Below are 12027 nucleotides of genomic sequence, written 5' to 3' on the forward strand. Positions count from 1 at the left end.
TTCCACCCCTGGCCACGATGAAGTCAACACCACTGAATACGTAAGGCTGAAGGTTGGGCTAGTGCACCTTAATCCTAAAGGTAATTGGTTTTAGTTTCTGGAGTACGTATGACTGGCTATCTAGACAGCAGCAAGAGATGCCAACTCCATTTGACTGCATTACTCCCTATATTCCATACCAGCTACTAGTAACACTCAATGTTGGTTGATAGCAGAGTATTTCTGCTATCTGATGATAAGCCAATAGTGATTTTTAAAACCCCAATATTTCCTACTGACAAATGGAGGAGCAGGAGTGCCTTTCATCAGGATATTCAATATATGCGAGGCCAGATCCCAGGTAAAGTGGATGGCTTACTCTTCTGCATAAACGATACAATAAGCCAAACCAAGAATATTCTGGAGCCACTATGGCCAGACACACTGATGTTCAATGTGATCCAAAATTAAGAAGTGGCAAAACTGAGGGCAGAATTCAGGTCTCCTTATTTCCGTGCCAGTGTCCTTTCGTTCTTTGAGTAGGAACCACCGTCAGCCTAACACTCCCCACCTGCCTCTGGCATTGCACTTCTCCAGCCACAGCAGGTGCCACTTTTCAGAGTGCCCAGGGAGATAGCTTAGGCCTGGATGACTGGATGCCTCCCACGCGGTCTCTGCCTTTTGCCGAGAGGATATTCTCCCTCTTGCTCCATGTCTTTAAATGGTATTAGTGGGGCAGGGTATGGCCCTGCAGAGAGGCCTGCGATTTGTAGTAAGTTTCATACAGGTGTGTGTTAGTAACCCCTTTTGATGAATAGATCTCAGCTCCACCAAATGAAAGCTGACTTCAAACAATCAGTACACAGAAATTAATCTTTACATGCTCCTTTATTGTTTTATTTGCAATAAATGTAAAATTCGTTTTTCCACTTTCCATTAGTTTTATTCCTTTGTTTCTCATTTTGTTCCAAATTTGGGTGCAGCATAAGAGAGTCTTATTTAATTTACATTCTCAAATTCCAGAAGAAATAATTTTCACAATTAAGTAGTGAAGAAAATAAGCAAGTGTAGGCACCCTGTTATCCTTCACTACATTTTCCATATTTTTCAAATTGAACACTAGGGCCAAAATCCCTAAAGAGAAGAGAAAAAAATAAATTAGTATAATAAGGGAAGTGGACATTTTTCTTGAATGTACTTTCTCTTATCTTCTAAGTGTGGTCCTGAAAAAGGAGCTGCTTTTACAATTCCCTAAAAATCCTTCTCTTTTTTGAATTCCTATTTGTAGCTAGCACAATTTGTACATTCCTTCTCTATGTCTTGATTATTCAAAAGTGTTCTTTGAAATTTTTCAACATTGAATTTTTCTTCACTTAACCCATTTCAATCTCAATATCATTCCATTCAACATAGCAATCAGAAATTGCTTTTTATCAACAGGTTGGGTAAAAGATAACCATAGCAATATTGTCATGTGTAATTCACATAATTCACTCTGTGCTCCAAACTTCTGCTGTGTTCACACCACCCATAGACTATAGTCTATTCTTCTTACTCTAGTATTTATTAATACAGTTCACATGTATTTATTAATACATGTATTAATTTATTAGTATTATTAGTAATTTTATTAGTATTATTAGTATTTATTAGTATGAATAAATTAGTATTCATTATTATTTATTAATACAGCTCATCCTTAAATGTTACTATTCACTAAATGCATAACATTCCTTTCAACATCATCTTTATATGATTTCCCTAAAGATGCTGCACACTTTCTCAGTTCCAAAAGTCTTCCCAGTTAGCACTGTGTAGATTGACCATTCCATTTTGTTTTGTTTCTTTAGAAATCCTTTAAACTTTTCTTTCTTCAAGAGATTCCTCTCCCTCTTCCCTATAATCTGGCTTATCGTAGATGTATTTGTGATCTGCTCATCTGTTTCAGGCATTGCAAACTTAATGCTCGGAGCCATGCAGGCAATATAAATAAGTGATGTGAGCCGCCTCCACCACAGAGGAGAGTGGTGGGACTCTAGCTCTCTGGAACACCTGAACTCCATTTGAATGGGGGGCAGCTGCTGTTTATTTATTCCACATGAAACCCTTGCTTAGGATCGCTATTATGATTGAAATCTATGTTTTGGCATAAAATCTTACTTTTGAAATACTGTTTTTGGTCCAACAAAGCAGAGGCCGCTTTCTACTCTGATGAACTTTGCAACGCATACATCCTTCTTGACAAATAAGACCACAAGCTTCTGAAGAGTCTGGGGTCTGTTTCATACAATTCTCTATTTTCTTCCTACTTATTATCAGAGTCCTGGACTGAGTAGGCTGGAGGGATTCCTTTCAGGATGGTAACTAGGACTCTGCATCAATTCTGGCCAAGACTTGCACTCTTCATTATTTTTTAAAGATTTTACATGGTTGACAAGTGGTGAGCATCTCTCAGGGCTGGGAGTTCAATTCACCAGATTTTTCTTCAACATACCACTAAGAGCAGAGACTGAAAAATTGCTCTCCTCCTCCCATCACCAAGAGCAGTAGGACTGTTCTTTTTGCTCCAAGACATAGAAATGGCGTGAAGGTTAGGTTTACACATGCAAGTCCCATGGAGAAGTAAAATAAACATATGGGTCGTTGCACCACTCCTGCCATTGGCATCTCTTTTCTGTATTTTAGAATAAAATATGTCTGATAAGAACTTTGCTCTTATTGGCTACAATGTTACTAAACCATTTTTTGCTCCTTTAACCAACAGGTGCTCTTCATTTGTTCTTAGATTAAGAAATAACAGGTGGAGTGGACAGAGTACATCTGTGAGAGTTGAAAGCTAGGAAGGAAGGAAGGAAGGAAGGAAGGAAGGAAGGAAGGAAGGAAGGAAGGAAGGAAGGAAGGAAGGAAGGAAGGAAGGAAGGAAGGAAGGAAGGAAGGAAGGAAGGAGGAAGGAAGGAAGGAAGGAGGGAGGGAAGGAAGGAAGGAAAGAAAGAGGGAGAGAGGCAGGGAGGAAGGAAGGAAAGAAGAAATCACAACAGGATTTATTACCTAGGGATTTGACCTAAAAGCTGAAGGAAGGAAGGAAGGAAGAGGGAGGGAGGAGGGAGTGAGTAAGGAAGGAAGGAAATAAATTATTTCTTTCATGTCTTCTCCGTTTTCGCCAGAAGAAATTGGAGGCATGATCTTTGAGCTGCTGAGACTGCTCTGTGAAGTCACAGCTTCCTTAAGTTTCCTAGATGAGGCTGAAAGGGATCTAAAATAACCTTTGTGGGCAGTTGCAGCGCTATAGCCCGGCGGACCAAGGCCTACGCTGTGCCTGTGCATCAATCTGTTACTTTCAGAAGCCCAGACCACTATGGGAGAGTCTTATTTATAGTGCTCTTTTTCGTGCAGTGTGTCCAAATACTACAGAATGTGGGGAAAAATCATATGAGGAAGAGCTAAATAAGACATTTCCAATTCTCTTTCCTGGTTAGCTCACTCTTGAGGTATCAACATTAACTGCATTCGGAAGGAATGATAATGTGATTTATTCTACATAGTCTGGTAACATTAATGCCTTCTCATTCATCTTTCTTTGAAGCCAGGGGTAGAGGATTGGTTAATTCACATTTGTCAGCTTCCCTTCACTTTTTCCTTTAAAGGATATTTCAAGCATCCTCTGAGGCTAGTACTTGCTCTGAATATGAGCATGTATTTCCTTTATTAAACCAGCTTCTATGCCCTGCCACTTTCAGTACTCAGTAATACTGTTTATGATTAGGGATATGACATTGGAAACTCAGGAGGATTTTCTTCCAAAGAAGGTGCGCAATAAAGAGTTGCCTCAGCAGGCTTGGGGTGCTCTAATCAGCTACTGGAGGTAGGCAATAAGCCCATAGAAGCCCCCACCTGATAAGAGTGTGCTTGTATACCTCGGACTTGGGCCTTCCTGAGAGTTTATGCTAAGCCTGGGATTTATGGTGAGTACCTGTTTTCACTTGCCTGGGATCCTGAGAGACTCGGTATCAGTTGGACCTCTGGATGGGGAGCAGAGAAGCTGCGGACTGAATAAAGATCAGCCATGCAGGTGTTCTATGCCTATGGGACTGACTTTCATTAAAAACCCTGAACACCAAGCCATGAGTAAGCTTCCCTGGTAAGTTTGGAAATACTTCATACAAGTTTTCACCCACCATGGCTAGGAGAATTAAGCATTGGCTGTATGACCCCACTGAGAGAAGACACCTGGCAGCTGATGTCTGATCTGTCCTGGACGCCACTCTATGCACCGTTTGCCTTCGCTGATTTTAATTTGTATCCTTTCATTGTATTAAACAGTTATCATAATTATAACAGAGTTTCTGAGTTTTGTGAGTCCTTCTAGCAATGTGGATCATCAAACATGAGGATAGTCTTGGAGACTCCAACATAGAAGATCTCACAGGCTATGTAGGACTAACTGACAAGACAAAGGGCTAACTTGTAAAAACAAAAGGGGGCTAAAATTTACTATAAGAATATCACTAATTTTTTAATCTAAATTTCCTGCCAAATGTATTTGAAAGGCTAACAATACAAAGAGTAGACTGTCGACTTTATCCACATAAGAACACATAACTTTGTTACTGATGTGTTTTTCTATGCCTGTGTTTATGTCTTTGTCTATATCTATGGCTCGGTCTGCATCTAGATCTATATAGATTTATATCTACCAAACAGTATTAATGGGTGCTATCCATGGCTTTGTCAATATGACTTATTGAAAGAAAAGTTGGGTGATGTTTTAAAAAATGGATTCCCATTCATTGCTTGAATATCATCTATAGACTACAAATATTATCTCTGTACAAGTCTCCCAAAATATTGTGTGATCCTTTTCTCTCTTTTTCTAATAAGTCAACTTTGAATATTAACTATTTTTTTTTAAAAAAATTTTCTGTACTGTATATGTAGTCTGTCTTCAAACTTTCATGAACAATGGAGTCCATTTTTTAAAAAGTCCCATGTGTTGGGAAAAACCAATTCCTTAGTTAAGATTATTTGAAATGTCTGTAAAAAAGTATAGAGAAAAAATAATGGTATTTTATTTGAACTTACCACTGATAATGGCAAAAGAAACACTCATTCTGGTAAGTGCGGCCCTTTGTGTCACAAACATATGCTGTTATATTAGGACAATTTGCTTCCACTTCAGGTGGTACTGGATGGTACATTCGACATGGTGGCTGTAAATATCATAAAATGTCATGCGAATAATTGTTATAATAATAGATTCTCTTCCATCTATTCCATGCCTGTCACTTTTGCCCCTCATAGAAATACTATCAAATCTTACTAGTCAACTGATCTTTTTAAAGGATTTTCTGTGCTCTGGCTTCCATCAGGCTAGTATTTTTTTTTTTTTTCTGACCATAGTGTCCCCACCCTTCCCATCATCTCTTAAAGTCATAACCATTATAATATACTTGTTTAAGCTCAAATGCAAAGTTTTCATTTAACCTTGGTGTCTCAGTCCCAGGAACTCATTGTAAGAAGTTACTGAGTAGAGACATTTGTGTGTTTGTGAACTTCTAGAGGATGGAGATCAAGTATAGTTTGTAGGAGTGAGGATTCTGTATTGAGACTGGGAATAAACCCTGGATATACCATTGTTTAACTTTGTGACTTTGGTCAAGTAACAGATGTTATTTCACTGCTGGTGGGACTGCAAATTAGTACAACCTCTGGGGAAAGTAATTTGGAGATGCCTCAAAGAATTAAAAATAGAAATACCAGTTGATCCAGCCAAACCTCTACTTGGCATCTACCCAAAGGAACAAAAGACATTCTATAATAATATATATATCTGCCCTCCAATGTTTATAGCAGCACAATGCACAATTGCAAAAATGGGGAAACAACCCAAGTGCCCATCAATACATCAGTAGATTAAATAAAATGTTGTATATGTATACCATGAAGTTCTATTTCATGTAGTTTTAGATTTCTCAAGTCAAGAAAGTAATCAGACTAGAATGAGAATCCAGAAGTAAGAAATTTAAATTTACCTTAGGCCATCTGTTTATGTCATCTCTTTTTAAAAATCCTGCAAATTAAGTACAGACAAAATAAGTTAAAAGAAATAGTTCTCCATAGGATGTCATTTCATCTACTGAAGTCACTGATTGAATAAGAAAATGCAATTTCATTGCTCATTTGCACAAAAGCATACAAAAGAATTTATAGCAACAGAATTTGTAGGTAACATCCTTTGTCCATTTATTTATTTTTCCTTCATTTTCATAGTTCTGACTTCTTGTATAAATTTTCTTCATCACTGAGAAAAGAGTAAACACTGTTTGGGAATGTATGTATAACTTATGAACCATTTTATTTTTAGTAAATTACTTGACTTTTGTCAGCTTTAGTGTCCTCTTCACTACAGTTGGGCTAATTATATATACTTTTAAGACTGTTAAAAAAATCGAATATCATATGCCAGTAAAACATAAGGCCAGTTCCTACCAAAATGTTGAACTAAAGAGGCCACAGTGATGACAAGGAAGCTGAAGGACACTTTAACCCTGACTGAAGCATCACAAAAGCAATTCATATAACCAAAATCTTTTGTACCCTCATAATACTTTGGAGGAAAAAAGGAAAACCGAAGGAGTTCACTGGCTTTTGGGAGACTGATTTTGTCGACTGGTTTTGTGAGGGGTCCTGATGTTGCCTGGGGACAGAGGGTGACCAGCTGGTTGTGGAAAATAAAATATGAAAAAACCTATTTTAGTTATTCTCTTACTTGTCTCTCACTGTTAAATAATGTTTAGATTATCATAGAATATTCTAATTTTCCAAAAGTTAGACTTTCCAAAAGTTTTAAGAGAAACCATTAGATTTAAAGATCTCTCCACAAAGGAAAGAAGTCTACCAACCTTTTTAGGAATAGATCATACTGATTACATGTTCATTCTTCCAGAGAATAAAAAGAATTAGGTGTTCTTATCTTCTTCTACAAAGTCAGAACATTTAGTGACAAAAGCAACTGGATATAGCTAAAAAATAAATAAGTAAATAAATAAAGATCTTTATCTAGTAAAAATAAAATAAAATTACATATATATACTGCATATCATACATAAAAATAAAGTTCAAATGAATCAGCATCTGAGCATAATAAGTGAAACCATATAAGAATTAAAATACAACAGGACAGAATTCCTGTGCAATCTTAATGTAAAAAAGATTTTTAATAATGACTCATTAATCTAAGTACAATTGGCCAGATGTGGTGGCTCACACATGTAATCCTAGCACTCTGGGAGGCCAAGGCGGGCTGATCCTTTGAGCTCAGGAGTTTGAGACAAGCCTGAGCAAGAGCAAGACCTTGTCTCTACCAACAATAGAAAAAATTAGCCAGGCATGGTGGAGCATGCCTGTAGTCCCAGCTACTCTGGAGTCTAAGGCAGGAGGATTGCTTGAGCCCAGGAGTTTGAGGTTGCTGTGAGCTAGGCTGATACCACAGCACTCTAGCCAAGGCAACAGAGTGAGACTCTGTCTCAAAAAATAAGAAAATAAAAAATAAGAAAATAAAAAAAATCCAGGTTCAATAAGGAAAAACACTGATATATTTTATTAACTAAAAAGAAAATAACTCCGAGACAAAAAATAAACATACACAAAATAAATAGATATTTGATAAAGGGTTCTAATATCTCTAATATGTAAACAACTCTCTAAAATTGGGGGAACAAGAAGTAAAAAACCTATTAATAATTGCAGAACAGGCAACTTATACACACATATAATTCACACACAACCACACACCTAAGAGAAATAGAGAAATGGTCCTTACATCTTCAAATAATATTCGACCTCACTCATAATAAGAAAAATGCTAATTAATATTATATAGAAACGCCATTTCTCACCTATCAGGTTAGCTATAGAGAAAGAGGTACTTACATATATCACTAGTGGGAATGTAAATTGACAAAATATTTGTGGAGTAAAATTTGGCAACATTGAATAAAACTATATTTACTGTGACTTGTCAATCCCCATGCAAGGAATTTCACCTGAAGATACATCTCCAACAACACAAAAACACATATGCATAAGATTACTTTTTGAAGCACTGTTTGCAATTACAAAATATTGGTAACACACTAAATGGTCATACATAGAAGAGTGGGTAAATTAAGTTTGATACCTACACCCAATAAAGTTCTAGGTAGTGGTGTAAAAGAATAGGGAAGATCCCTGTGAACTGATAGGTAGTGATTTTGAGGATATACTTTCAATTGGAAAAAACAAGATGAAAACAGGTCTCTATAGTATGCTATCTTTTAGGTAAGAAAGTGGAGATGGTGGAGGTAAAAATGTATATGTTTATTTGAGCAAAAAGAAACATAGGAAGCAGTGGTCATCAACTTTTTTGGCACCAGTGACTGGTTTCATGGAAGGCAATTTTTGATGGGCTGGAGAGAGGGAGGGATAGTTTCAGGATAATGAAGTGCATCACATTTATTGTGTGGTCAAACCTCTCTGCTAATGATAATCTATTCTTGCATCCACTCCCCAGCACTGGCATCAACACCTGAGTCCACTTCAGATCATCAGGCATTAGATTTTCATTGTACCTAACAGGTACAATGAACATTATTCAGGTGATGGGTGCTTATAGCCCCGACATAAGTTTTATGAAAGCTATCCATATAACAAAACATTTGTACCCCTTTAATATTTTGAAATAAAAATCTACAAAGATATTCTAGATATGACACCAAAAGCATGAGCGTTAAAAAAAAATAATTGGACTTTATTAAACTTTAAAACTTCTGTTCTTTGAAAGACAATTAAGAAAATGAAAGGACTAACTAAAGATGGATAAATAATTCCAAATCACATATCTGATAAAGGACTCTTAAAATTCAATAATAGTAAAACAAAGAGACCCTTATCCAAAAATGAAATATGGATGGCCGATAGCACATAAAAATGCTCGACATCAGTAGCCTTTTGTGAAATCCAAACTGAAACTGCAGTGGACTTCCACTACATGTATGATAGAATATCTAGAATTTCAAAGACTGACTAGACCAAGTGCTATTGAGGATGTTGAGCTATTGGAACTCTTATACATTGCTAGTGGGTATGTAAAACAGTATGGTAAAACCACTTTGGAAAATAATTTGGCAGTTTTGTAAAAATTTAAATACACACTTACCACATGATTTAGCCATTCCATTTCTAGGTATTTATCCAAGAGAAATAAAAGCATAACGATACACTTAATAATATATCCATATTCTTAATACATAATATCTTTATTTGCAATAGCCCAAAATATAGAGTAACCCTGATGTCCATACGTGAATGGATGAACAAAATGTGATATAACCATACACTGGAGTATCTATAGATATAAAAAGGGATGAACTATTGATACATATAACAATATTTATGATTCTCAAATTGATAAGACTAATTTGAAGAAACTAGATTTAAAAATAATATCTATTGCATGATTCCATTTATATAAACACATAGAAAATGCAAGCTACTTTATAATGACAAAAAGCGTATAATTGTTTGAATATGGGATAGGTTGAAGTGAGTGGATGGGAAGAAGGATCAGCAAAGGAATCAAGAAATCTTTTTGAGCATGAGATATGTGATTTGGAATTATTCATTATCTTAATTGTAGTGATGGTTTCTCAAGTGTATAAATATGTCAAAATTTATATAGCACACTTTAAATATATTAAAATTATATTGACAAAGTTTATTATTTGTTAAATATACCTTAATTTGTCAGGTCATAAATATCTCTGAGTTTTGGATATAGATAGACATATTTGGATTTTAGAGGGAGAAAAAGAATTTCTTTAACAAAATACAGAAAAAAAAAGGCTTGTTGTAAGTGAAAAGTTTGAGAAGGGTGACTCCTTCAGTATTAGGAATTTCTAGCCACCAAAAAGCTTATTTAAGGCAGTGAAAACACAATTTAAAATCTGAGAAAAGATATTTGTACAAAAAAAAATCCCACAAAGTATTTATATCGTGATATAGATAGACAGACAAGAAGATAGACAGATAATCTCCTAGATATTTATAAGATGAGTTAAAGCAATCCAGTAGGAATAAAAGGCAAAAGGCATGAATAGGAATAACATAAAAGAAGAAACACATATTGCCCATAAGATATATAAAGATTCTCAGCTTCTTTAGTGATCAGGGAAATGCAAGTCAATAGGAAAGTGAGATAAGGTTGGCTAAAATTTTTTAATGTTAGACGATATCAGGTGTACTGGTTTGCAGGTGTACTAGTTTCCTATTGCTTCTGTAAGGAATTGTCACAAGCTTAGTGATTTAAAATGATACAAATTTATTATCTTACAATTCAGGAGGGGAGAAGGTCTAAAGTCAAGATTTCAACAGGGCTGCATTCCTTCTGAAGTTTCTAAGGAAGAATCCATTTCCTTACCTTTTCCAGCTTCTATGGGCTGCCTGAATTCCTTTGCCCATGGCCTTTTCCCTGCATCATTCTAACCCCTGCTCTCATCTGTCTTTAGGGCCCAGGTCTCTCTCTTATAGGGATCCTTGGGATTATACTGGTCCCACCTGAAATCCAGGATAATCTTTCCATCTCAAGATCCTTAACTAAATCACATCTGCAAAGTCACTTTTGCCATGGCAGGTAACCTAGTCACAGGTTCTGGTGATTAGGACTTGGATATTTGTGGAAGCGATTATTCTGTCTATAATAGCAGGTAGCATGGATTTTACCTTTACGTTTTTGGGTTTTTATTACTCAACTATGAAGGCACACATATCAGCACAACATCATTCACAAAAACACCTTTTATTCTTCATTGACTTTATTAATTTATTTAGAGAACCTTTTAAAACCCAGATGAAAAATATATCTTTTTTTAGGAGAAAAAATCATATCCACATAATGTATTGCTTACAATGGATGCATTTCAATTTTCACTATTCCAGGGAATTTTTGTTTGTTTGAACCAACAAAACAGAAATGAGGACAAGACTCCAGGATGTAGAAAACAAGTCTGATTTTTCTATATAGGAAAATATATCTTAATAATACCTGATTTGGGTTACCAGGCCCAAAGGCCTCTATTTCAGTAAGACATTACCCATACAAAGTCACAAATAACTTTTTTCTTTCCTATAACTTTAAGAAAACCAGATATTTATCTCCCAAAACCTCTAAAGTTACTCACCTGAGAAAACAGGATGTGCCAAAGTAGAGCATACCAGGAATAATACGGTTTTGCAGGGAAAGGCAGCCATTGGATCTCATGTAATGTCCTTTTGGGGAGGCCTGTGGAAACACCCAGGACACTTTGTTCCCAACCTCTTGCCCGGCTGGCTTTCCACACATGAGAGAACCCAGTAAATACCCTGGGGAGGGGGCTGCCATTCCTATACACTTAACTATGGTGGTCTCACACTGGCTTGGTCTCTAGGGATTCAGGCCTTAGAGAGCCCCTCTGCTCTAAGAAAGAAGAGAAAAACCATAAATGTATCTGTTTTTTTCTCCCAGCAACCAGATTACAACCACAGTCCTGGACTAGAAAAGAAATTAGGCTCAAGACTCATCAGGGTTGACCCAAGGCATATTTCATATACATAGGTTCACCCTAGAATTTATTATCTAAACTCAGACATTCTTGTTAGTGAATATGGACATTCACAGAATTCATAAGAATTCTGAGACAACTAGAGTAAGCTGAGGGCTGTCCTGCACAACCTGCGACGTGTCACCCTTAAACACAAGTCATTTGATTCCCTGGGATGGACCCATTTCTTCCACACTGACGCCCTGCAATTCCTAGTTCAATTTCTCTTTGACAGGCCAGTCACTTGGGTCAAACACACACACACACAAATGATTAAAAATGGCAGTGTTTGTCCTGGATAATAAAAGTTATGTGTACCTTCTCTGATGCAAGAATCAGGAAAAAAAGATATATATCTCTACATATATCTATATCTATCACACTGAATTGATTTCTTGCAATGAGTGAGACATTAGAAATCATAGACTTTAGAGTC

The 12027-nt window shown here is 36.3% G+C and overlaps 1 protein-coding gene across 1 annotated transcript; it reads right to left on the minus strand.

Annotated features, from left to right (window-relative positions):
* Positions 1-1058: 1058 nt before the first annotated feature.
* Positions 1059-11262, minus strand: LOC142863057 (serine protease inhibitor Kazal-type 13-like). The gene is made up of 4 exons (XM_075995999.1): positions 11193-11262; positions 6009-6046; positions 5059-5186; positions 1059-1113 (listed from the first exon to the last, which is right to left on the minus strand). Exons 1-4 carry the CDS (start codon positions 11260-11262, stop codon positions 1059-1061), a joined length of 291 nt encoding a protein of 96 aa, XP_075852114.1.
* Between the last annotated feature and the right edge of the window lie 765 nt (positions 11263-12027).

This window comes from Microcebus murinus, chromosome 21 (assembly GCF_040939455.1).
Source record: "Microcebus murinus isolate Inina chromosome 21, M.murinus_Inina_mat1.0, whole genome shotgun sequence".
Classification (NCBI taxonomy): Eukaryota; Metazoa; Chordata; class Mammalia; order Primates; family Cheirogaleidae; genus Microcebus; species Microcebus murinus.

Bases quoted from the DNA above. Each gene is read 5' to 3' on its own strand.
- LOC142863057 (XM_075995999.1), bottom strand. From the start codon at position 11,262: ATGGCTGCCTTTCCCTGCAAAACCGTATTATTCCTGGTATGCTCTACT. The intron at 5,187-6,008 runs GTAAATTTAAAT...TGATATTTACAG, and splicing joins ACATAAACAGATGGCCTAAG to CCACCATGTCGAATGTACCA. The intron at 1,114-5,058 runs GTAAGTTCAAAT...TCTTCTCTTTAG, and splicing joins TTCTTTTGCCATTATCAGTG to GGATTTTGGCCCTAGTGTTC.